Source organism: Terrapene carolina, unplaced genomic scaffold (assembly GCF_002925995.2).
Source record: "Terrapene carolina triunguis isolate 2854851 unplaced genomic scaffold, T_m_triunguis-2.0 Scaffold132, whole genome shotgun sequence".
Lineage (NCBI taxonomy): Eukaryota > Metazoa > Chordata > Testudines > Emydidae > Terrapene > Terrapene triunguis.
Genome location: NW_020664483.1, coordinates 10,483,379 through 10,510,746, shown reverse-complemented (window position 1 = coordinate 10,510,746; position 27,368 = coordinate 10,483,379). Strand labels below are relative to the sequence as shown.

The window sequence follows — 27,368 nt, the reverse complement described above, 5'->3', positions numbered from 1 at the left end:
AGAATCCTAATGGATGCCGGCAGAGGAGAAGCCACTACAGTCAGTCAGCAAGGTCAGGAGAGCACAAAACTGTGAAAGCCCAAAAGGGAGAGAAAGCAAAGAGGGTGAAAGAGAAGCAGAAGTCAGGAAAGGCTGGAGTAGAGAAGCACCCCTTTCACTCTGCTAGGAGATAAATTAGTGAGGTTGCTCAGTGGCTTTGGTGAGGAGGGCAGAATCAAGCCTTACTTAAAATGTTGTCTGAGCTGGAAGAGAGATTCGAGAAGAGTAGAGGAGATTCTGGCATTGGTCAATTTCTTAGCATTTGCCCCCAGATGTTTTGGGCAATTACTGCAGATCTTTTTTAATGGTGCAGTGGGGAGACAGGCTGGACAGTTATGCCAAAATCATGTATAATTTGGGCATTAGCCTGGCCTAATTTTTTGGTAAGATCACCTCTAGCCGTTTCCCATGGGCTATTTTGTTTAGGATTCAACTTTCAAAAGTGATTAGTGGCTTTTGGGATCACAACACTTGGCTGCCCAACTTGAGTCCTTATAAAGGTGTCTGATTTTCAGGAAGTGTGGAGCACCTATTCTCTGAAAATTGAGACTCTTTAAGGTGTCTCCATTTAAAGTTGCTCTTTAAAATGTAGGCCTTAATTTTAAAACAAAAAAAAATTGCTACCTAAATAGGCCTCAATCTTGCCAACATTTACACATGTGATTTTGCTCATGTGGGTAGTCTGACTGACTTCCCCGATACCACTCATGAGAAATGTGTGTTAGTAGAATAATGGTCACATATCTTTCATTGTTGCTGTTTAATTCCTCTTTGTGTTTGAGTGGGAGGAATTAATGTCCAATATTGAGCATTGTAGTCAGCCCTCAAATTTTGGGGGTGATGGTAATATGTCTTGTGGGGAAGAGGCGCTGGGGAAGCTGACTGGTGTTCCAGCTCTCTTCCTTTTTAAGAAACGCAGAAGTGAGTAGTGGGGACCTGGCATATCCCCTTAAGTCCCCCTCCCGACTCATGTATGCAAAAACTCAAGCACTGACTTCAGTTGTAAATTCCTCCCATAATGGACAGTGGGAAGAATTAAAATGGCAATACCCAAAGCAATCACACGGATAACGTTAAACTCGACCTTACTCTGACCATATATAAAGTGACAAGCAAATCTTATTTCAGTGTAACAGTCATTCCATACAAAGCCCTATTTTTGACTCACTTTTAATGTGCAATTAAAAAAAAAAAAAGATACAGCAAAAACAAAACAATCTTATTCCTGGAGGGGGACAAAGGCATGAGTAACTATGGCAGCGTCTGCATCCAAGAGAAATGGTCACAAGTGGCACAACAAACAAGATGGAGAAAGGTATTTTTGGCCCCTAGAGGTACCTGTGACTTCAGGAGCACTATGGGATCTAATGGTTTCCCTGGAGCAAACCTCCTTAAGCACTCTAGTTGCTACCTTTAACCAGCCAGTTATACCTCTGCCTTAACTGAACTGAGCTTTGGCCAGTTTGCTTTCATCAGTCTGCATCTTGGGAAACTGAAGACCCTGCGTCATCTGGGCCTGATAAAGGAGACAGAGCTTTGGTTGGGAACAGTGTGTGTGAATTGCTGCTAAAAGTTTCCTTTTTCTTAAATGGTCATCAACCTAGACTGAATCAGCGTGGTGGCAGATTTGAACTCGGCTGATTTCTGCACAAGAGAGCTGTCAGGGTAGATGAGTAACTGCACAACACGGCCTTCTGGTATTTCTCCATGCTCTCCACACCTGCCAGCGTCCACAGCTGACTCAACAAAGCCTGGTGGTCAGAGGTCGTTGTGGCTGACAGATGTATGGTCACCTGACCTTTGCCGAACATAACCAGGGGATCATCCACCACATCAACAAGAAACCTAGTGACTCGATAGCATCTTATCCTGGCACTCCTGCCCTCTCAGCAGCCTTGACTAGATGGGCAGCTAGAGATAGGACAAGTTAATGATCAGGCTTAATGACTGCTCATTTGAGAGATGCTGGGGCAGTGTTAGTATCTCCATCTACAGCCCAGGTCTTCTGAGTATAAGACACCTGTGCTGCAGCCACACGAGGCTCTCTCCCGTGTCAGGGCATCCTCACAGTGATGCAGAGTTAGTGTTGCAGCTCCAGTGCTGCCCCAGCTATGCCCCCTACACCCTGCTGGTCCCCAGCTGCCAGACGGGTTGACCTTTGGAACTATTGATGTAATTTAAAGCTGCCTTTCGGTGGCTCTAAATTACAGATCAGAAACCAGCCCAAGATCAGATAAGCATAAGCACCACTTTCATATGTCCCTCCTCAGCTGCACTGGGCATGGTCTGGAAGTAGAAGAGGATCTTGGCCATTACCTCATCACTTCATTTTACTAGCTAGGTGGATCATGGGGCCAACTTGCAGGTAAAGTCCCCAAGTTCTCCCAGCAACTTTGGAAATTCTGTAAAATGAACCAGTCACAACTCAACCAAAGGGATGCAAAAAATCCCATATGAGTGAGTGATCATATTTGCAAAAGAGGTCAAAAATTGTGACATGAGCAATAGTTATGTTTCCAGCTGATGGCATTCACCAACCATTGTAATTTCATCCAATTGTTTATCACCTTTTATTGAATAACTGCTTTCCAAATTTGGCAAAGAGACTATTCATTGTCGAGGTGCAGTCATGTGCCAACTGAGAATTCATTCCTCTAAACCATTACTAAGAGGAAAAGGTTTTAAACTGAAGGAATATATTGCCCCTTACACAAATACTGTCGGAAGACTGAATGCCTCTGCTCAGACTTAATTTTTTTTTTTTAAATTCTCTTCAGGCTGAGACCACACACAAATGAAGATCTTTGTCAGAAAGATGTGAGCAAGTATACATGCAAACAAGAGTGGGATTATAATATTATTCTGTATGTAACGCCAATTATAGTATTAACTACACATTATTTATAATCTCCACAAGCAGAAAGGGTCCAGTCCTCCAACACTTAATCATGCAAAGAGACCAAGATCACTTGAGTAGCCCTACTCACTTCTTACATGTAAAGACTTACTTATTTATTAATTACTGAAAGCATTGAAGGATGTCCCCAATATTTTATAACACCAATTAGATCTAACTGAGCTCCAGGTAGTACACCCAGGATGCTGCTGAGTCTATCCCCAGGCCAAAGGCTAGATGCTCAAGTAAGCCATACTTTCATGCACACCTCCCACTCTTTAGAGCAATCCCCTGTATGCTAGGGCAGCTGGAAATGGGTGGAGTAAACCCAATGTAACTGGCTCTAAATCAGCTGGGATTCTGCTTTTCAAGGAGTATCCCCACATGCTCAGCTAAGGCAGTTCTGTTAACTTTGTGCTTGGGGTCTGGATCCAAATATTTTTTGCTTGTATTCATGTTTATAAATGTAATTCCAGATACTCATCCAGAAGCAAATGTTGCGGACATCCATGGCAGACACTAAAAGTTTGGTTTCTATGTCTATCGCTCTACATGCCAGAACAGTGGTCTCCAAACATTTTATGCCCCAGATCACTTTCTGAATTTAAGGGCAACCCAGGATTGACCCCGCCCCTTCCCCTGCTCACTCCACCCCCCGCCATCTCTCCGTTGCTCGCTCTCCCCCACACAAACTCACTTTCACCAGGCTGGGGCAGGGGGTTGGGGTTCAGGAGGCGATGCGGGCTCTGCGCTGGGGCTGAGGGGTTTGAAGTGTGGGAGAGGGCTGCAGGCTGAGCCTGGGACAGGGGGTTGGGATGCAGGAGGGGGTGAGAGGTGCAAGCTCTGGGAGGGAGTTTGGGTGCAGAAGGGGGCTCTGGGCTGGGACAGAGTGTTGGGGTACATGAGGGGGTATGGGGTGATGGCTCTGAGAGGGGGATCAGGGCTGGGACAGGGGTGTAGGAGGGGGTGCAGGCTGTGAGAGGGAGTTTGGGTGCGGGAGGGGGCTCTGGGCTGGGGCAGAATGGGGTATGGGGCACTGGCTCCGGGAGGTGGGGTTGGGGTGCAGGCTCCTGCCAGGCAGCACTTACTTCAGCTCCCGGTCGGAGGTGCAGCAGGGCTAAGGCAGGCTCACTGCCTGCCCTGGCCCCACGCCGCTCCTGTCCAATGGGAGCTGCGGGGGAGGTGCTTGCAGGCAGGAGCAGTGCCCGGAGACCTCTGCCCCCACTCTCCTGGGGACACGGGGGCATGCTGGCTACTTCTGGGAATGGCGTGAGGCCGGGGCAGGTAGGGAGCCTGCCTTAGCAGCAGCCCCGCTGCACTGGAGATTGGAATTGACTGGGAGAGTCTACAGGATTGGTGACCACTGTGCTAGAATACTAAAGCTTGTATGAAAAACAAATCTGTTGCCAACTCCTTTTTTCTTTAAGCACCAGCTCCTGGAAGCATGTTCTTATATGAGATTTTCAGTTTTAGGTTTCTAGCCCACATGATTGCTGAGACGCTCAAAAATGTCACCAGAGTATGGCCTAAAGGCTCAAAACCCATCATGCACATAAAAAGGATCTCAAATTTAGTTAAAAAAAAAACACCTTCATGATTTTGTGGGGCTTGGCTCATGGTTTGTTTGTTTTTTAAGGCGTGGCAAGGACAATACTTTTATGATGACCAGGACTCTGTTTTCAATGATTCTGCAGCTAGATGATTTGCCAGATTTTTGTACCTGCAAAGTGTACTTCAATATCCAAACTTCAATTAAAAAAAAAAATTTAATTCTTCAATCCTAGGCCAAGGAACGAGCTTCCAAGTGTGTACAGATGCAGTGTTGTCTTCCTGAACCTGCAAATAGATTTACTGAAGTAATAGCTCTGGGGGTTGTGAACTTCTGAGTGTTAATTCTGAAACCTAATTACAGAAACCTAAATGTCAACACTAACAATTCCATTGCTGATCATCCTAACATTGTACTAGTTGGGCCATCTGAAGACAAGACACTACACTAGAAAGAAAATATTCTCTCCTACATCAGGCAGAAGGAAAAGGGGTCAGATTAGGGGAGAAACAAATGTATATAATTCAGACGTATTTTCTCAAGCTCTGCCCACAATTCAAGTTTTACCCATTCATACCAATATTGGATGCTATTTCTCATTGTGCATATCTTCATAATGTGCCTGACCCTCTCTTCTGCACCTGATAAATGCTGATAAATTGTCTGTAAGCTTCACAGTTAACATCCCATTGATGTAAATGAAATGTTGGACCTCTTTCTTTTAGAGTTATTGCTTCAGTCTATTGGAAGACTCGGGCAGACGCCAATTCATTGACTACCCTCACTTCCCATTTGGATGATTTTCTTCACAAGTATAAAAGTTCAAGTTTAAGTTCTAGACTGAGGGAAGCTTACCCCTTCCGTGGCCATTTGTTATGAGCTAGCCCAATTCTTCCCTGGTAAAGGAAAATGGGACAATAACAGTTTTCCTTGGACATATGCACCTCCTTTAGGGCAGGGGTGGGCAAATCTTGTGGCCTGATGGCCACATCTAGGTATGGAAATTGTATGGCAGGCCATGAATGCTCATGAAATTGGGGTTGGGGTCTGGGAGTGGTGAGGGCTCCAGCTGGGGGGTGCTGGCTCCAGGGTGGGACTGGGGATAAGGGACTTGGAGTGCAAGAGGGTGCTCCGGGCTGGGACTGAGGGGTTTGGAGGGCAGGAGGGGGATCAGGGCTGTGGCAGGGGATTGGGGCACAGGAGAAAGTCAGGGGTGCAGGCTCCGGGCAGCACTTACTTCAAGCAGCTCCCAGAAACAGTGGCATGTCCATCTCCTACGCGGAGGCGGCCAGGCAGCTCTGCGCGCTGCTACGTCCGCAGGTGCTGCCCCTGCCACTCCCATTGGCTGTGGTTTCTGGCCAATGGGAGCTGCAGAGCCGGCGCTTGGGGTGGGGGTAGCGTGTGGAGACCCCTGGCTGCCCCAATGCATAGGAGCTGGAGTGGGGACATGCCGCTGCTTCCGGGAGCAGCGCGGAGCCACGGCATGCGCAGAGCGGAACAAGCCCCTGACCCCGCTGGAGCACTGGAGTGGGGCAAACCCCCAACCATGTTCCTCATCAGGAGCTCGAGGGCTGGATTAAAAGGTCTGACAGGCCAGACGTGGCCCACAGGCCGTAGTTTTCTCACCCCTGCTTTAGGTTATAGGAGAGAATAAGAGGAAGAAAGAAAAAAGAAATATTTAAAGCCCAGAGAGAGGTGGAAATGATGAAAAGGTAGTTCTGACAACAGAGAAACTGCAAACTACTTACTCATACCAAGATGCTACACTCCTTTCCCATACACAGTTAAGATGGAGCGTATGGTACAGACCTGTGATATACATGGATTGTCGTCTATAACAATTGTAGTGAATGCAGACTTGTTTCAATGTTATGGAGGTCATAATCCTCCTCCTCTGCCTCTTCTCTGTTGTTACAACATCAAAGACCAACTGCTGGCTGAGATGCAGTCAATATGAAAAGGGCGACCAGCAAATTTACTGCTTGACTTCATTCCCTTTAAATGGAATAGGCACCATGGCCCTTTTTCAAAGCTCAGTCACAGACATATATCTTCTTTATAGGACATCATGTACAATACTGTGAAGCTGTAACTTGGGGGGGAAAACAGAACACCTTTAAAAAATCCCATGAGGTGAACATTCCTTTATAAAAATATCACTGTGGTTACAGGTTTTCAAACACTCCGTGCATTCTAGCTATAGTCCATAAGGCTTCTACTATACATAACTATTTTACTGAACTAACTGAATTATATTTTAGCTAGGCTTAACACTTGAATCTGACTGGTTTCAAGAAAACAACATTAACAAAAAATGATTTAAAATAAATACCCATGCTCTTCAAATAAAGTGAAATGGCAGCATTCATGTCCCATGAATCATTAACTATTTTGTTACTGTCTGATCTGTGTAGTGAACATTGACAGAACTCTTAAGTCCAAACTAATCTTAAAATCAGTTACACATAATGCCACCAACATCTACATCACATCTTTATATAATAAGAAATGTAATCCATCTTAGTTACTGGGCTACTCTCAGGAGACTTTAACATTTGCAGATGCTACAGTCATCTTAAAAATGGGAAATTATAAAAGGCTTTCATTGCTGTAGTATTGCTGAATTATTTTAGTGTCTTGCACAGGAAATACAAGGTAAGTGAATCAGATGTAATCTAAGGGATACATTTGATATGGAATTGAAGGATGTAGGCCAGTAAAATCAAGGCCCGATCAATAAATTAATTCCGTAATCACTGTATAGTAACCTGGGGCTACGTTTCTGATGTTTACTGTCTACACTGCAAAGAAAAACCTGCAGTGCCATGTTTCAGAGCCCAGGTCAATGGACTCAGGCTCAGTTTGCAGAGCTAAAAATATCAGTGTATGTATTCAGGCTTGGGCTGGAGTCGGGCTCAGAAACCGGATGAGGGGCGTGGGTCTCGGAGCCCATGTTCTGGCACAAGCGGGAACATCTACACTGCTCTTTTTAGCCCCGAGCGCCTGAGCCCCACAAACCCAATTCACCTGACTTAGGCTCGGAGACTCAGGGTCATGGGTTTTTCTTTGCAGTGAAGACATACCTTTGGTAATGGATATTTGCCTTATACACTCTTCTCTTACAGATGGTTAATCCCTGCATACCCTGTTACTAATGTTATGGCTTCCATCTTGATTTAATTCTCTCCCCAGCCCTGAAAACATGAGTGTTAGGGTGCCACCTTTCTAACTGCTGGTAACTGGACTCTGAGGCACTGCCCTCTGCCACGCCTCTTCCCCCAAGGCCCCGCCCCCATCATTTGCTCCTTTCTCCCACCCTGTCGCTTGCTAGGTTGTCTGAAGGAGCCTGCCTGCATGTAGGAGGCGGCCCTGGCTGAGCAGGAGCTGGCACGGGTTAATGACCTGGCGCCTCCCCCCATCCCGTGGTAACCAGAGTTTTAGTTCGAGTGCCATTTAGGGTTGCCAGATCCCCTTTTCGAATAGGTTTTCCAGTCGAAAATCCATCATCTGTGTCACGGAGTGTGGGGGGACACAAGGCCCTGCACCCCTGGCTTCCTGCGATTCACCATGACTCTCAGCCAGCCAGTAAAGCAGAAGGTTTATTTAGACAACAGGGACACAGTCCAAGACAGGTCTTGCAGGCACAGACAACAGGACCCCCTCAGTTAGGTCCATCTTGGGGTCCCAGGGCACCACAGCCCCCTTGGGAGGTCAGAGCCCCGTCTGCCTCCCAGCCATTCCACCAGCCCGCTCTGAAACTCTCCCCCCACCCTTTGTTCAGTTTCCCGGGCAAAGGTGTCACCTGGCCTCTAACCCCTTCCTGGGTTCTCATGTTACATGCTCAGGTATCTTCCCTCGGCCAGTCTCCCATCCCCCCATGCAGACCATCCTAGCCACACTCCCCTGCCTTCCTAGCCAACACTCCCCACTCAGCATTCAAAGACCACATTAAGAACAGTCCCAGTTCGTCACAACCTGGTAACCCTAAAGGGGACCCAGACACAGAAGCCAAAAACTGGAATGTCTGGGTAAAACCCAGATGGGTCGCAACCTTCATGAGTGCATGTATGCATGCACCCATACAGGAGATCATAGTTTTCTTAAGGACGGCCTCTTAGTAGACTGGTCCATGGTTTGAAAAATATCTGTTAAATGAAAATGGTGTATTCAAAAAGTAAAAGTGGAAATTAAAGAACTTTAACTATCAAAGATATTATCTTTAATCAACTCAGAATAGCTCTGTGTAATATATTGACAAATTGAATTGATCTAAGTGAGGTTTAAATTGATGTAACCATGTCTGTATTAGTGGTTTGCGCTGTAACTAGATCAAATTTAAATTGATTTAATAAAATTGCACTGCTTTAACTCACAGGCAGAGCTAAAGACTCAAATTATGCTCTGTTGCACCTGTATTAATCCAATGCAACTCCTGTTGATTTCAGTGGAGTCATTCTGTTTTTTCACTGGGGTAACTTGTAATGTTTTTGACACCACGTACTAGCGCTTTTGGTTTTGCTGGAGTAGCTGTATCTGTAGGCATCAGCTATAGATTAAGACTGATTTCAGACAGACACTAGTGCAGACCGCCAACTTTATTGGTGGTGTGCTCAATTTATAAAAGAACCACACCACAATTGACATGCCTTTGTACTGAGATCTAGTTCTTTTTCACATTGTTAAGCAGAACTTTAGGACTATCTTTAATTGTGCTGTCTGGTGGATCCCAATAATATTACACAGGTGACATGAGACTCTGGCCCATTAACAGGATACATTTTCAATGATACATACAGAATTTAACCATTAAGTATGATGAACAGCTAAATCCAATGCATCAGGCTGAAAATTAACCTCTTAATGCACAGAGGAATATTCCTAACCAAATGGTAGAACAGTTCTTCTAAAGAGCAATGTAATACATTTTACATTTATTTTGGTCAGGCTGTGGCTGTTTTGTGCCCTCTTAACAGAGCTCTTTCCTCTTAACAAGGCAAAAAGACAATAGGTTTTTGGTTAACACAGGGTCAGGAATTTTCTATGCACTGTACTTCAGCAGAGGAGTGGATGGTACAAACAGAGGATTCCTTCCCCTCTCCCTCCATGGCAGTATGACAGAACTCACAGTTGCCAAAAAATGGGTATATGTGTAGAGGGAAGGGACTGGTGACAGATTACTACAGTGATATGGGCTGTACAAGAACCTGAATAGAACAGATACTAATTCCAAATGTATCTCAGTCCAGGAACCTAGTCCAGAATTTGTTTGAGGCCGACACCTCAAAGTTCAATATTCTATCCCAGACTGAAAAAGTGAAGTCCCTTAGAAAGTAAACATGCCAAATGGGTTGTCTGCTACCACGCTTATACTGCTTGACTACCATAAGAAAGCATTATTCTTCAAATAAGTTGTTGGTTGGCTCAGCCTCAGCATGAGTTAGAGCAGCCATGGGGCTGCTCTAGTTTAACCCAGTAGCATATAGAGTAGAACGTCAGAACCTCGGGAATGGAGGTTGTTCGTAACTCTGAAACATTCGTAACTCTATACAAAACATTACGGTTGTTCTTTTGAAAGTTTACAACTGAACATTGACTTAATACAGCTTTGAAACTTTACTATTCAGAAGAAAAATGCTGCTTTCCCTTTATTTTTAGTAGTTTATGTTTAATACAGTACTGTATAGTATTTGCTTTTTTGTTTGTTTGTTTTTGTCTCTGCTGCTGCCTGATTGCGTACTTCTGGTTCCAAATGAGGTGTGTGGTTGACCAGTCAACTCGTAACTCTGATGTTCGTAACGGAGTTTCTACTGTAGTCCCTAAAGAACCTTATGCTACCTGAGAATTTGTGAAACAGAGCTCTGTCCTTCACTCTGTGTTGTGGTGGAGAGTAGGCAGGAGACATCTGCTTTATGCAAGCTGAGAGCTCCCCCTGCCAGTAGAGTTCTCTGCTTGCTAATTACAGATTTTGCTTCCTTTGCACCACCTCAGCAGTGCCCAGGAGCCAGATCAGATGTGAGAATCTGGCTCATTATTTTTATGTATTCTTCAGAATCCAGAAACTATTATCTGTTTCAGCCCCACAGTGCTTACTGAAATTCCACAAGCTTTGAATCTGGAACCCCCACAAGTGCATTAGCTCAACAAGTTGTCTCTGTCATTTCAAACTAGACCTCATCAGAGGAATACACTTGTTCGTGTCCTATCCTTACACAGCTGATGGGTGATTGGTAGATAAGGCCAGAAGGTATCATTGCGATTATCTAGTTTGACCTCCTACATAATACAGGCCATTGGACTTCTCTGAATAAGTTCTTGCTTTAAATCCAATAGCTGTGGCTGAACTAGAGCATATCTTTTAAACAAACATCCATCTTGATTTAAAAATTTCCAATGATGGAGAATCCATGGTAAGTTGTTTCAATGGTTAATTACTATTAACTCACCATTAAACATTTGCACCTTATTTCTAGTCTGAATGTGGTTAGCTTAAACTTCCAACCTTTGTCTGCTAGACCGAAGAGCCCTCTATTATCAAATTTCTGTCCCCCTGTAGGTTCTTAAACTGCAATCTGTTCACCCCTTAACCTTCTCTTTGAAAAGATAAATAGATTGAGCTCCTTGAGCCTTTCATTATAAGTCACGTTTTTCAATTCTTTAATCATTCTTGTGGCTCTTCTCTGAACCCTGTCTAATTTTTCAACATTCTCCTTGAATTGTGGATGCCAAAAATTGGCCAAAATATTCCGCTGGTGGTTACACCAGCGCCAAATACCAAAGTAATATAACCTCCCTGCTCCTTCTTGATATTCTCCTGCTTATACATACAAGAATGCATGCACTGTATTGAATCCAGTTTTAATATTACTATTCAAATATTAATATGAGTTTTCCATTACCGGTCCATGTTAAAGTGAATTTGGCAATGATCTGACTTTTTTGAGGGGGGTGGGAGAGAGAGAAGGGGAGAGAAGAACTAAACCTGAGTCACTATCCTCAAATGGTATTGTTAGTATCCTAGATGACTGCGTTAGCAAAGTGTCCTCTTTACTCTTCCTTCCACTCTCGTACCTCTCTGTTACTTCCTCTTCATCTTAGAGTTCCTGCTCTTTGAGGCAGGAACTCCATCTTCATCTATCTTACATAGCACATAAGTGAGCATGGGGCTTTAAAAGGACCATGCTACACTCACTGAAGACAATGGGAACCTTTCTATTGGCGTCACTGGACATTGGCTTGGGACTTAAGTAGTCGTTACTAAGAACAGGGCTGTACTCTGTCAGAAACTCTACTGTTAAGAGAGGGAAAGCAATCAACGCCCTTACGGGGGGTTGTATCTAGTACTCCTACTGGCACCTGGCATTGTAGTATCTGAGCACTGATATCAAAGGCTACACAGGAAAAGGGGTAAACTGATATTTTCTAAGCAGAATGTTTTCTTTAGTTTCCTCACAGTCCAAAGCCTTTCCTAGGTGCTATATTAAACCATAACAATAAAATATTCTGGATCGAGGTGGACTCTCATGATCAGAAAAGATCCAGGTTCCCCAAGGCCCTGATTATCTCTGCAGGAGAGATGTTTTTGCTATGCACATGTGACTCTGCAGAAAGGCTTAGTTGTGAAGAACAGCCAGCTCTTAACAGGAGAAAGTTAAGGAAGAAGACTCTCAGCCAGTGTAGACTCTCAGCCAAGAGTCTCAGCCAGCTGGTGTAAAACTGGCATAGCTCCACTGAAGATAATGGAGCTAGTCAAATGTACATCACTGGAGGGTCTGGCCTGGAGTGTACCACCATACAATCCAGATATGTTTAAATCAGTCCTAACCTGCAACCTAGAGTGATTAGATGGAGAAAATACAGTGGAGTAGTGAGAGGGATATCATCCTTCTGAATTTCTTCTCTGGTTTTCTTGAAAAGCTACTCAAGGTAGAAAGGGTCTAGATGACTGCATGACTGTACGCTCAGAGGTGAGCAACGACATACCTGCTGCCATCTTGTTGGTTTCTAACCAAGAGAAGAACATAAAATATGTGACCAACAGCTGCGATTGTTCTCTAAGATGCAGGAAAAAAAAACCAAAGGGCAAAAGGAAGTGAAAGAAAGCAGGGAGCCGTCCTCTCCCCCCCCCACACTCCTCTGATAAAATATGATGCTGCTGCCTAACTGAATGACTGAAGTAGCTACCTATCCGTTTTAACATAGTGATAAATTCATCCTTCACTTTGTTTGGATTTTTGGCATTTTTAATTTCAAATATTTTATAAAAACAACAACGCTGGACCTGTTCTGCTTTTAGTGATGGGTAAATAAGTGATCACTGCCCTCACAACTGCCTAAAGAGTAGTGGAAAATTCATGGAAATGTTAGTCATCTAGTTTCTTTGTGATGTTCTCAATGACTTAGACTTCAGGCCTGGCATTTTCTGCATTCAAGACTTACTGTAACAATATTCCCTTGGACACATTTGTATTAAAGGACAACAATTGTCACTGCAGTAACATTTCCTTCTACAGCTTGCTTAAGCACTCTGTATTTTCTTTCCTTAAATTATCACTTTCTTATTTATATTGTGGCAGTGCCTACATTGGGGACCCATTGTTAGGCACTGTACATAGATAACAAAAAGTTCCGAAGAATTTAGGGTAGGATTTTCAAAAGGGCTTAACACTAGCCTAATTTCTGCTCCCATAGAAGCCAATGGTAAAACTCCCATTAACTTTAAAGGGAGCATGCTTCAGTGAACTCAGAGCTTTTGAAAAAAAAAAAAATCACACCCTTATTATTAAAGTGTTTAAAAGGAGACAACAGGTGACAAAAAGACAAGGCGAGCAATAGGTAACAGTGAAAATGGAATAAAACAGATAATTTGACACCATTAAATCTGTTAACGTAAAGCACAGTGGTGGAGCTGATGCAACCCAACCTGTAAAACTAAAAACTGGAATTTCCAAATGTTTGACTATCACTATTTCAAATTTTCAGTATGTGAGCACCAAGAAACAAATTGTTTTTTTTTTTAAATAATATTTTGGACAGACTTGTGCCAAAAAGTCCCTTGAAATCTCTCAATATACCTCAGAAGTTATGCACACAACATACTTATCTTTTCTTTTAACCACTCAAAAGAACTTACAAGCATAAAAGGAAACATTTAAATGCTAAAATTATTTCCTACCATTAGTTGTATTCTAATCACTTTTTTCAAACTAAGACAACAATGAGAAATTGTAATATATAAAATAACACATTTAACTAGCCAGAGAATTTTGAATGTCTTTGGTTTGAATGTCAGTTTATTTTTCCTCTTTTCTTTCCCCAGGGGAAATGTATAAAATATATATTCATACCACAATTTTCATTATGTTCTCTTTACATCAAAAGATATATTTGCTCAGCAGTCTGCCAAGATACTAACATCATACTTCTAGATTAATCTGTCAATCATATTCATTATTAAATCTATAGTTGAAAATTGTATACCTCATGTTATTTGTGTACTTAAATTTCATGATGGTAGAACACAAAACACAGGAAGTTTTCAGACTTTTGAATAATATTTTCATTCTGGAATTTTTCACACCAATTTATTGATAAATATATACATTTAGTACAAGTGCTTAAAATTAAGACAAAAGCTCAAATGTTAAATACTTAAGTTTATATTTAAAATAGCAATTGGGCTGGTTAACCAGATTTCTCTGTGGTAAAAGAATTCCAGAATGGAGCAAGGTGTTGAAAAGCTTGGTGTGTTGAATACACAAGTGGTAGATGTAGATTATCTAGTAGCAGGTCATGATATGCATGTTCAAACCACCGTGGGAGTACACTGAAATCAGCTCCTTAATGTAAAATAGAGTTGAGGTCTCTGCAATCATAAAGATCATCAACAGAACTTCAACCTGGATTCTCACTTTCATGGGCAGTCAGTGTAAATAAGGACATAAAGTAATGTGACCGTACAAAACACTGAAAAAACTAGAGGTACAGCAATTTTTAAATCTTTTTTTTCAAAGGAAGCAATGAGTTTGACAATAACCAGTGCAACAGAAAATTGGTGCATGAACCAACATGGTGGTAAAGAAGAGCAAAGAAAGTTCAAAAATTCTATTTTAGAAATAATGAGTAAATGATATCAGAGAGACCATAAATTGTGTGATTAAGAAACAAAAGATTGCTACTGAAAAGGATGGACAGATCCATGAATGATACAACTACTGCAGGCTGTATCATTCATTCAATGAAGTGGAATCTAGGGAAAGGACATAATACTGTTCATGGTCAATAGAAAGACTTCCATTTTGGCCACGTTAGTCATGAGAGAATCCTGGTGCATCCAAGCATGTGATATTTTGGGCACCAAATAATTTGAAAATGAAGAGCAGGTAGAGATACTTAAACAGATCTGTCGTTCATCTCTATCTGCCATTCACCAAGAAGAAAGAGAACAATGACGAGGCCAAGACTGAATCCTGACTGACAATAGCAGCTAAAAGAGACAAGGTGGCTGGGGTAATCTCTTTTATTGGATCAACTTCTGTTGGTCAGAGACAAGCTTTTGAGACACACAGAGCTCTTCTTCAGGAACCTCTGTGTGTCTCGAAAGCTTGTCTCTCTCACCAACAGAAGTTGGTCCAATAAAAGATATTACCTCACCCACCTTGTCTCTCTAATATCCTGGGACCAACAAGGCTACAACTACACTGTAATAGCAGTTAAGTCATATGAGCAAGACTTATCAAGCTTACCCAACATTCAGAATAGACAACCAGGTATTTGTAGATAAGAGGCAAACATGTAAAATCCTGACTACCCAAAAGCTGAGCAGAAATAGTGAAGAAAGATGGTAGATATAGTCAACTGCTATAGATAAGTCCAAGAGGATAAGAAGGAATAGCAAACGTGAGACTGAGCAAAAGCCCAGTTAATAAAACCTTGAAATAATGTTATTTAGGTAGAATGGCTAACTTTTGCAAACCAAATTAAAGGAGCTTGAGAACAAAGTTCATGATCCTACATGAAAGAAAGGTTGCTTACTGAAAAATAATTAGGCGTACCCACCTCAAAAAGAGATTAGAAAATGTCACTGTGTAGCTAGCCATTATTTTTCTAATCTATTTATACATTGCCCTTCATCTGTGTAACATGACACATGATATCATTGGAAGAGCTGATTCCCTGTGATAAGTCCTCAGTTAACTTGTTGGTACTGAGCTGGTTGAAAAATAAAATTAAAATATATTAAAAAAAAAAAGGAATTTCATTCAGTTTGAGTTAGACTTATTTTTCTTTTTAATTTGCCACTGAGTTGTTAGTAAAAATCTTCAAAACCAAAATTTGAATTTGGAAAAAAATCCCCCATACGACTAAACTATCCAATCAAAATTGGCAATGCAAAAAAACATATAAAGTAATGGCGAAGGATGAACAAAACAAAACATTGGTCTCCAGAGTCCCCAGGGGCCACATTACAAACAATGACAACCAAACATGAAGAGGAAAAAAGTACAATGGTTGCCCTATTTTATCAAATCAAACACAATGACTGAAGACAACTGAACATGAAAGAGAAAACAGACAGAAACATGAAGATGGTAAACCAAAATTGTAAACGAGGTAACATTTTCTGCTTTGTTTCCCTTAAGTTTTCAAAAGAAACATTTTAAAAACCTAATAGTTAATAGTTTAAAAATGCATTTTTGGTTGAGAATCCACATGCTCTATTATGCTGTAGCAAAAGCAAAATATTAGATTAGCTTTGAAATTATTGGGACCTATCACAATTTCTTTTTCTTTTTTTTTAAAGATTGATCTTTGTGCACTGATGAAGTGTTTTTTGTTTTTTTTTTTAAATTTTCAACAGTCAATTTAGTGCTCATGGCTGGTACTAGACCATCAGCCATGAAGAATGAAGACAACTGTTTATCCATAGAACAGGAGCTTGCAATACAAACTACTCCAAAAAAATACCACAAAAGTGCACTGATACAGAAAAGCCAATCCTTGGCCTCTCATTGTCACCCTTGTTGACAGTGGCAATTAGTGCCAACTGACAGAGTGGTCTGTATTGTGAACATTTACCCTCTGGGAAATTGGATTCAGCACAACCACTCATTTCACACACCACTGGTCACCTATGGCCTAGAAACATTGTAGCGAGTTTCCCTTCCCCCACTAGCTCAGATGAAGAAAGGTATATTTGAGAGCGACTAGGGGTATGCCGGCAGTTGGAGCTAGTGGTGTAATTCCTACTTTGCATGGATGTACTTGCACTGGCTCCATTCAAGCTAGCATGCTAAAAATAGTAGTATAACTGGTAGCACGGGCAGTGGGAGTGGTGGCATGGGCTAGTTGCCCCGAGTGCAACCCAAATGACCCCGATGGGTATGTACTTGGAGTGGCTAGCCCATGCCGCTGCTCTCCACTGACTGTGCTACCGTGGCATTAGCAACTTGTAGCACATTGGCTTGAGTACACTACTACGTTTAGCGCACTTGATCAAGCAGAGCCAATGCTGGTAAATCTACGCCATCTGGGAATAACATCCCTGGCTCCAAGTGTAGAGGTAGCCTCCGGGAAATGGAAAGAGAAAGCATGTTTTTGTTTTGTGGCTTAGAATCATAGAATATTAGGGTTGGAAGAGACCTCAGGAGGTCATCTAGTCCAATCCCCTGCTCAAAGCAGTACCAACACCAACTTTTGTGTTGTTGTTTTTGAATGCTGCTGTGCTGTAGCAAGTCCTAGAAGATAAGTTCAAAGCCCACTGAAGTTAATGGAAAACCTTCCAATACTTCATTGGGCTTTAGGGCTGGCCCTATGGAAACAGGCACTGCCTGCCATACAAGGGCTCTGGATGGACTACAGGATTGTAAGCCAAGTTGACTCTTCCCCTTCATTCAGATAACCCTGATGCTACACTTTAAAAGTCTTTCTTAAACTAGTTTCAGAAGATTCAAGTCTGTTTCTTTCAAAAAGTGGGGGGGGAGGGGAAGTACTATAGCTTCCTGTTTTGGATTATCTTTCCCATTTCTTAATTACTGAACCAGTGCTTCGGAGTGGAACTGAAGTTCCTACAACCGAAGGTGTGATCTTCTAATGACAGGGAAAGCCAAAGGCCTGACCAGCAATGGTAACGGAGTATCCCATGGTAAATCTCGGGACACAGGTAAGAGCAGAGTTGGAGGGAGGGCTGACAAGAGTGGGGTGTTTATCTTAGTGTCCTGGCCACATTCCAGCTCAAGAAATCACATTCCGCCTACCTCACATTGCCCTCTGTAGCTTCAATTGGATATAGTATTCTTTGATAACTTCCCATTCTAAACTGTTGGGGTGTTGCATGGTCCTAAAAACAGTTCCCATATCCCACTACAGATAGATTCATCTACCAGTGGAAAGTATCTCTAGGAGATAAAAGGTATGTGGATCAGGTGAGGCTTAGTTAATTTTTTTTTTTTTTTAAAAGGTCTGAGATCTTCAAATGGGAAATGCCTTTCGAAGAGCAAAATATTTAATATTAGCTTTCTAGCTCTAGAACCTCCTGTTTAAATTCTTGCTGATGTCACAGCTTCAGTGAAAGTGAATGTGATGGTTTCTTCAAAGCCCATGTTTGTTCACTTAAAAAAAAAAATCAGTATACAAGTGAGACACTTCATGGGCAGTCTCTTGGTTAGCTTGAAGTAAGCTGGTATTTGATGCAATGGCATAATCACACTCCCAGCTGATTTTGTCTACACACAAAGTTGCACTGGTTTAACTAAAGGTGTGGTTTTTAAATGATTGTTAAAGCAGAGCAACTTCAGATGAACTCCTACCCCACTGAAATCAATGATAAAACTTTTCATTTAATTCAGTAGAGCCAGGATTTCACTTTTGGTGTTTAAATCTGTTTTCTATGGAGTCAGCTGGCACCAAGCATGCCTGTAACTTACAGATGCTGCTTAAATCCACATAAGCCAGGTTTAAACCTATTAGAGCATCTACACAAGGGTTTGCACTGGTTTAACTAAATTCATTTTTAAAAACTGATTTAAGTTAAACTGGTGAAGATTCTGTATAAAGACAAGCCCTTATTTGCTCCATTGCCAGTGATTTCTCTCTTCAAAGTTGTCCCAATAACAGAACTACAGGTTTTCTTAAACTTAGAAATGAATTGCACTGGCAAAACTATTCTGGAAAACCACCAGGAATATTAAACTTGCTTACCATTTTTTATAAGCTAAAAAAGCTAAATTACTTTGCTTAAAGAAAGAATTGACAAGTCATTATTTCTCTTTGCATGACTGAGGTATGCTTCATCAAGTGAGCTAAACTTTCCAAGGGACTGCTGTAAAATGCTTTTTCTTTGTATAAAAACCACTCCACAGTTCTAGTTAATCATAGGCCCTATGTGATCATTCTTCAATATTCTTAGTGTGTTAAATGTAATAAACAAGAGAAAGCAATGGTCTGACCCTACATGGTGTTGAGGGCCCTCAATTCCCAAGGAAGTCCAAGGTTCTGGCATTAATACTTTAAAAATAAAGTTTAAAGATAGTTGATGTACTTGTACAGCAATCTTTCAGAGTTCAGAAGGGCTCACAAAATTCTTTGGGCTAGGCTGTGGAACCCTTACTGGTGCTGGTAGGTACTTTCCAGTAGTCCCATTTGCTCCTGAGAATAAGTGATCACTAACATGAGTACGGATGGCAAGATTTAGCCCGCGCTTGTGGAGTTCCAAAAAGATCAGTTCTTTCTCTGGTTATATTTCAACATCTACATGCAGCCAGTAAATCAACTGGCAAGATGATATTGACTGAAATGCCAGTACTATGCAGACAATGCAGCTCTACTTAATCTTTCACCACATATATGACCATGCAACTACCACCAAGATGGCCAAGTGGTTGGATGAGATCAGCTCATGGACAAAGGGCAACTGACTGAAGCGGAATGACAAAGGTTATGTTGGTGGGCAGAGGAAAACACTTGGGAAAAAATTGCCTGGTGCAGCCTCCTTTGGCTGATGATACGCATCCAGAGTTAGTCAATTCTGCCTGTAGTTCAGGAGTGCTCAATTCCTAGCTGATGCTAAACTCTCTACAAAGCAGCATTCACAATCAACACTTCCGGTCATCATGGGTTGACTAGGAGATTGTCCTATTCTGGCAGACATTGACCCTAGCCTTGGTTATATTCATCTTCCTTATCTGGAATAAAATATTGTGCTATACCTGGGCATGAAGACATCAGCCCTTCGGAAACTCCAGCTAAAACAGAGCATCGTAGCACATCTCCTCAGCAACACAAGCTATGTCAAACCTGTTCCCGCTCTCTACACTAACTTCCCAAGAGTATCAAATCAAGTTCAAGGTCTCAGTATTTACCTTGAAGGTGGCATATCTAACAAATCACCTAAAGCTCCAGGATGAAGACCAGGATCAACAACTCCACTTTTCCAGCACAATGGAACACTATCAGATGGGTAATGCTTGTCTGTGCAGGAGACACAATCTGAGGGCCAGTCTGAATCTGTGCATCAAACTCCCACAGAAACTAAGGACCCTCACAAACCTCACCACCTCCTCCAAGTGTAGGGTACATTCCTTCAACCTGCCTTCTCGAACACACACAGAGCAGCATGTACTCTTAAACAAAAACTAAAAATCCCAACCTAAACAAAAAAACAAACAAACAAAAAAAACTTACACTCCACTTGCAAGTCTCTCTCTGAGGAGAGGATGAGAGAATGAACCACACATGACAGAAGTCCGTCATGTTGCTTCAGGCACTATTGGAAGGCACTCAGATACTACGGTGATTAGAATGAGTATAAGAACCTATACAGAATAGAAAAAGCCCTCTGTAAACAGATAGCAATTTGCATGTCATTGTCAAACAGCGCAAGTCAAATCCATATCCTTTAAGGTGAACAATGTATCCACTAGAATGAAGTCAAAGGCAGATCAACTAACAGCCCCTGTGGAGGGGGGAGGGATAGCTCAGTGGTTTGAGCATTGGCCTGCTAAACCCAGGGTTGTGAGTTCAATCCCTGAGGGGGCCATTTAGGGATTGGGGGCAAAAATATGTCTGGGAATTGGCCCTACTTTGAGCAGGGGGTTGGACTAGATGATCTCCCGAGGTCCCTTCTAACTCTGGTATTCTAAGTCACATAGCTTCATTAAGAGATTTCAGTCTTTAAAGTATCATCTACTTTCATTCATAAACCAACTGCCTTGTAAAAGTAATTTGTGTTGTGTTAAAACTGTTGATCGAGCAGGTCACGATTTAGTGCCTTAAAATCACTTATGATGAGTGCTTGCTTATCACTCATTTTATTTAACAGGCCAACGGCTGTCTGGAAGCCATCAATGGAAAAATCTAACACTAAGATTTTCAAAGTTGCCTATGTGATTTGGATGCCCAATCCTCTTTAAAATTTAATAGGAATTATGGTCCAAATCCCCAGCCATCTTTGAAAACCTCACCTAAAAGTCTCCAAAAATACAAAGCAATCCTGTTTAGATTGATAGAGCAACTGAAGAATTTGGTGGTATGTTACTGTGTATCCAAATGGATATCTTGTTGCATTTTGATTAAATATTTCTAAAGAGTAGTAAAAATGACAATATATGGAGAAATACCTATCTCATAGAACTGGAAAGGACCTTTGAAAGGTCATTGAGTCCAGCCCCCTGCCTTCACTAGCAGGACCAAATACTGATTTTTGCCCCAGATGCCTAAGTGGTCCCCTCAAGGAGTGAACTCACAACCCTGGGTTTAGCAGGCCAATGCTCAAACCACTGAGCTATCCCTCCTCCCCAAAGCTGCATGCTTACATACACATTATAAAGTGCTGAAACACTTCCTACCACAGACAGCAGAGAACACACCAACATTTTAAGAACTCTTCCTCCTCCCCTGCTGACCCCTTATGCCAGGGGGTCTCAAACTGGGGGTCAGGACCCCTCAAGGGTTCGTTAGGTTATTACATGGGGGGTCGCGAGCTGTCAGCCTCCACCTCAAACCCTGCTTTGCTTCCAGCATTTATAATGGTGTTAAATATATAAAAAGTGTTTTTAATTTATAAGGGGGGAGGGGGGGTCACACTTGGAGGCTTGCTATGTGAAAGAGGTCACCAGTACAAAAATTTGAGAACCACTGGACTATAACCTATGGAACTGATTCTGGTAATACTTTCTACAAATTAGCAATCTCACCATCTCTGTTATGAAACTGACCTAAGAACTTTCTCCATAGCTGTATGTATAACAATCTTTTAACCACAATACTCTCTCTCTTCTCTTTTTAGGTAAATCTTAGTTTAGTTGATAAGAATCGGCTATAAGCATGTATTTGGGTAAGATCGGAAAAACTCATGGATCTGGTGGGTGATGTGTCTGATCTCTTGAGACTGGCAGAACTTTATGTATGGTGAACAAGATTGAAAGTAATTCTCATCATATTTGACTTGGCTATCTGGGAGGAAGCCCAGGAGATCTGTGCTTTAGATTCTTCATAACCAGTAAGGTGTTGTAGAAGCTGTTTTGTTGCTGGCTTGGTGAATCTAATTATTAGAATAAACCACCAGTTTTGGGACTCGTCTACCCCATAATATTCAGTTTGCCCTGATTGAGCATGGCCCCTCCAGGCACCACAGTCACATAGACCAGAAGGGACCATCATGATGATCTAGTCTGACGTCCTGCACATCACAGGCCACAGAACCTCACCCACCCACTCCTGAAATTCACCCTTAATCTCTGGCTGAGTTACTGAAGTCCTCAGATTAAAGACTTCAAGTTACAGAGAATTCACCATTTACACTAGTTTAAACCTGCAAGTGACCCATGCCCCAGGCTGCAAAGGAAGGTGAAAACTCCCCTAGGGTCTCTGCCAATCTGTCCCGGGGAAAAATTCCTTCCCAATGCCAAATATGGCAAATCAGTTAGACCCTGAGCATATGGGTAAGACCCACCAGGCAGATATCTGGGAAAGAATTCTCTGCCGTAACTCAGTGCCCTCCCTATCTAGTGTTCCATTACCGGCCATTGGAGATATTTGCTGCTAGCAGTCACAGATTGGCTATATGCCATTGTAGGCAGTCTCATCATACCATCCCCTCCATAAACTTATCAAGCTCAGTCTTTCAGATATAGTTATGGACACACCCGTTAATAATTACAGCAATTCTAATAATGTGTTGTAGGACAAGTTGTATGTTAAAGGACTGCCAAAGGAAACAGGAAAGGAAACTGGTATTGGAACATGCCACCTTATTCCATCAAGTTTGCTGTAGAATCTTCATGAGCAAATAGGGAGCCAGTCCTGTAAAACAGTGCTCAGATTACTTCAGCGGGGATACTTGCGTAAATAAGAACTATCCGCTGAAGTAAGGTTTTGCTGGATCGGGTCCTAAGTTTAGCAGCAGCAAAATGTGTGCTAGTGAATAGAATAAAATACTTATAACCCATCTGTCTCTGGTATTATGAAACTATCTTTGCTTGAAAAATTCTGACAGCTACTCATCAGCTATTTGTACCTATGAAACACTTAAGTGTTAGTGAAAGCACAATATAAAATCCATAGAAAGAGTGCATCCCTGGACACAAGAGGGCTTGAATCACCAGTGTGTTTCTCCAGTTAATATAAACCAACTGGCATAAAACTACAGTAATACAATGGTGAGTTAGGCCCATTGTCTCTTTGCAGCAGTAGTAACACCTGTGCTCCTACACATAGCGCATCCCTTGCAGGAGCAGCGAAGTGAATAGGACTAGGATTGAATCAGTGTTTTCTCCCCAGTGCTGCTGCTACCAGAGCATTGTGGTCAGCAACAGAGGCACAACACGTACCAGATGGCTGGGAAATGGACACACATGTAGGGAGAACAGCAAGAGTTAAAAATAAGAATGGAGGGAGAAGCAAATTGTTTTAGGGTGAGAGTTTTATCTGAAATTCTTTCATCTACCAACCTAATTAATGATGAGAGTTAACTTAATAGGAGGGCAAAAAGAAGTCAGACATAAAACCTCACTTCTAAAATGCTGGAATCTCTTCCGTTATTTGAAAGAGCAAGGGGTAAGGGAAGGAATAGATTCTCCCAAAGAGATTGAATTAAAGGCCTTTACATATAAATATAAAATACCTTAATTTATAGTCTGTAAATCTGTAGCCACACTTGAAGTCCATAGGGCCTGATTCAGAAAGCATCCTTATGCAGGAAAGGCACTTAAGAATGTACTGAATCATTTCCCTTTAGTCCTGAATTCCCATTCACACATATAGGGCCAAATTTATGCTCACCTGACTCATTCAAATCGTTCTACTGACATTCCAAAGTGTCATAGTCTATATTAGATATTAGTCATAGACAAAGTAGAAAATATCATTTTAATTTGCCCTCTTACTGATACCAAAGATTTAGGTCAGAGTTTAAAGTGTTAAACATTTTGGTATAGCTGCAGGTTTTAATGCAAATTTTCCTACTCAGTTACATTTCAAAATGGTTGTGGCACAGAAAGTTCCTTCTTGGGTATGGCAAGTTGTTTGTGCATACAACAGATTTTATCAAAAGAAGAATTTATCTAATCATATAGCTCCACTACTTAAATAGCTTTTATTTTCTCTTCACAGCACTAGCAGAGCAGCAAAGACAGAATAGCAAAAATCAATAAGAGAAGAAAGAGTAAGCACTGAATGATTTCAGAACACCTTTCCATAACCCCTGACTATACAGGATCACAGAACAACAACTTTGATAACTGTATATATTGAGCAAGCTAAACAACTATGCATATAATCAAGCTGACCGCTGTTACATCACGTATGGATTTTATCAACCAGTTGAAAAAAAAATTATAAACTAACAGCAACCTGATTTACTACCTTTTATTTGTAACATCCGATCTATTTGTTATGGTTCTCTTTACTTTCTACATTCACTTTTCACATAGGAATTCAGTGAGGGAGCAGCATACATCTTGTGCTTTAACAGCACAAAATAATTGATACCAGAGCAAACTTTTCAAAAATACAAATACCGTGTATGAAAACATCTGCCCAGTAACATTCTGAAATGCAATTTTTTTAGAGCAGGTTACAATATTTTTTGGCTAGAGGATGAATCCCTGCAAGTTATGAAAGCAACAGACTGATAAATTTCCATCTGTTCAAATATTCACCACGGCCTGATATACTCTCTGCCCTTAATGTCTGTTACAGAGATGCTCTCCCAAATACATAACTGCAAAAATCAATTCAGTTGGGAAGTACATAAAACGTTTTATGCTACAAATGGGAAAACATTATGAAAAATACTGAACTGCTAAACCCATCATGTGCTTAAAGACACAGACTTATTTTATAACAGATAATTTTATAAAACAGGATATAGGGACTTCTTGGAAGTCAACAGATTTTAACAGCAGCTGGTCAACTAAATAGATACTAGTTTACTACAATTTTCTGAAGAGGATGACTTTTCCTTTCTTTCACCCTTATCCCTATGTAGTACTTTAAAAAGAACTCCTTTGAGAAATGGTATCACCTAACGTTTCCATTTGCCCAGATGTTTTCCTCATTAGCCCGTCAGGAAAGGCAAATACAGGGTAATTCTAATGATAGCAAACACCTCATAAAAAACCCTCTCCAAATTTACTTTTCCACAAAATATAATTTTAAGGCACTTCATGAACCCATGCGGAAAGAAAGCATCATTTACAAAATATTATTACTAGAAATCTTAAAGATATTAAAAAACTGGAATGTCAGTCTAGTGATAAAATTTCAGTGTATAAGACAGAATACAACCATGGACCTTATTCAAGACACTTTGCTCAATTCTGACTCCCACTTAGTTCAACAGGAAATGGTCTGAGTAACAGCCTGATCCTGCAATGTAGAATGCACGGGTGGACTGCTATGTTTGCAGAGACCCACTGAAGCTAGTGATTTCACATTGAGCATTACAGAATAAGGACCCAAGGGGAATAAGGAGTGCTGAATAGGAAGCCCTGTCCTCTATTAACTAGGAAGAAGAAAGAAGTGGTTTTAATATAGTTATACCTAAATTTATTATTATTATATATTTCCTGTCAGTTCTCTGCACAATGTATAAGATATTTCATTTTTTCTATACCTGCATTTAGACACCAATCAGTATAAAAACCCACTTTATTAGAGATTTAAGATGTATTCAATTTGATCTTACATCTTCCACTATTGGTCTCAAGTCATTGTAAATAGCTGGCAACAGTAACACACTGTTAAGAAGAAGAGCCAACAGACTAGGAAAGCACAAGAAACAGTGCTCTAAAATTCACTGAGATCGTTTCCAGGGACATCACTCATTTTGGTCCCAAGTCACTAGTGTTACACACGTATTTTGTCCTTTTATTGTTGAAATGAAAATTATTTCCATCAGCAGCAAAGAATCATGAAGCTTGGGTTAGAGAAAGTGTTATTTACACTGAAGGGTGAAATTTAATTATTTTTGGTGTTTTTCACTGGGGTCTTTCCCACACCTCACATCTCACACGTTTCAGCCTTGGCACATGGAGAGGTCTGCTTTCATCATTTATATGAAAAATGTCATTAATAAGTCAGCAAAAATACAGCAACTCTCTCCAGACGTTTCTGAAATACTTGCAACTTTACCAAATCATATGAGAAATCAAACTGGGAGCTGCTTCTATCGACTTCTCCCCACCCCACTCCCGCCCACATCCCAAGGCAATATACATGCAACCAGCCGTTTAAAAAACTAGGTTGATAAAAGCGTGTCTGGGAACAGCGCTAGACAAGTCGCAAGTCGGGAGAGAATGGCTGTGACAAGCAGGAGGGTGACGGCTGGGAAGGAGGAGGAGAAAAGCTGGGGTGGGGAAGACGGGGGCATGCGGTTGCAGAGATTTCAGCCCAAGTTGGCCCTGGTAGCTGCATGACACCCCTACGTCTCATTTAGTCTGGGGCCGGCCCCCGAGCTTGCCTGAATTCGCACCTTCTCGGCACAAACACCAGGCTCTGGTTGCCACTTCGCCCGAATTCAAACAAGCCGCCTCCGGCTTCAGGAGGGGGTCAGGCCATGGGGCGGCCCACCCACGCCCCGCCCCCGAACGCATCAAGCAGGCTCCCCCTCCACCCCCGGGCCGGGGCTGCCAACGCCGCTGCCTCGCCCGCCCCGCGCAGCTCCCCGGGAGGGACTCACCTGCGGCTGGCCGTGGGTGCTGTTGGCCGGCGGGGGGTCGGGCTTGGCCCGCAGCACGGTGATGTGCAAGGTGAGCAGCAGGAGCCCCAGTAACAGCAGCAGCTCCGCCGCCAGCCGCACCATCCTCTTGAAGCGGGCGGCTTTAGGGCCCCGCAGGAGCGGCGGCAGCAGCCGGGGAGGAGGAGGAGCCGCCGCCGGAGCAGCCCCGGCCCCGGCCCCGGCCCCAGCAGCGGCCCCGCTGTCCGAGGCGCCGCCGGGCCACGGCGGAGCCAGGTCGGGACGGGAGGCGCCGGGGCAGCAGCAGGCGGCGGAGAGGAGCGCGGGGCAGCAGGGCGCGGGGCCCGGGCCTGGTGCAGGAGGCGGCGGCGGCGGCTCGGCGGGCAGCCCCGCGCTCCGGAGTCCGCATGGGCTCGCCAGGGGGTCTCCGGGGCGGGGGGCTGGGGAGCCGGGCGCGCGGGGCAGCCTGCAGCCGGCGGGAGCCCGGGCCGCGCTCCGCATCCAGGGGGAGGCGAACGGGGAGCGGCCGCGGGGCTCCCTCACATGGCTGGGGCCGGCGCCGGGACCCCGCGGGCGAGTGCCGGGGGCTATTGCTGCAGGCTCAGCGGAGGGGGGGCCGCTGGCTTGCGCCTGCTGCGCTGTCCTCCCCACCGCGCTGCGGGGCTTGGTTCTCCCTAGCCCCCCTCACACTGCAGGGACTGGGCGCCCCTAGC

The 27,368-nt window shown here is 42.8% G+C and overlaps 1 protein-coding gene across 1 annotated transcript in view; it reads right to left on the bottom strand.

The window, feature by feature from the left end:
* ISM1 (isthmin 1) overlaps positions 1-26,831 on the bottom strand; it is a 57,191-nt gene extending 30,360 nt beyond the window's left edge. The window contains exon 1 of the mRNA XM_026653190.2: positions 26,659-26,831. Within this exon, the coding sequence (XP_026508975.1) occupies positions 26,659-26,781 (123 nt within the window). The 5' untranslated portion in view covers positions 26,782-26,831. The remainder of the gene's footprint in view (positions 1-26,658) is intronic.
* Positions 26,832-27,368: the final 537 nt, after the last annotated feature.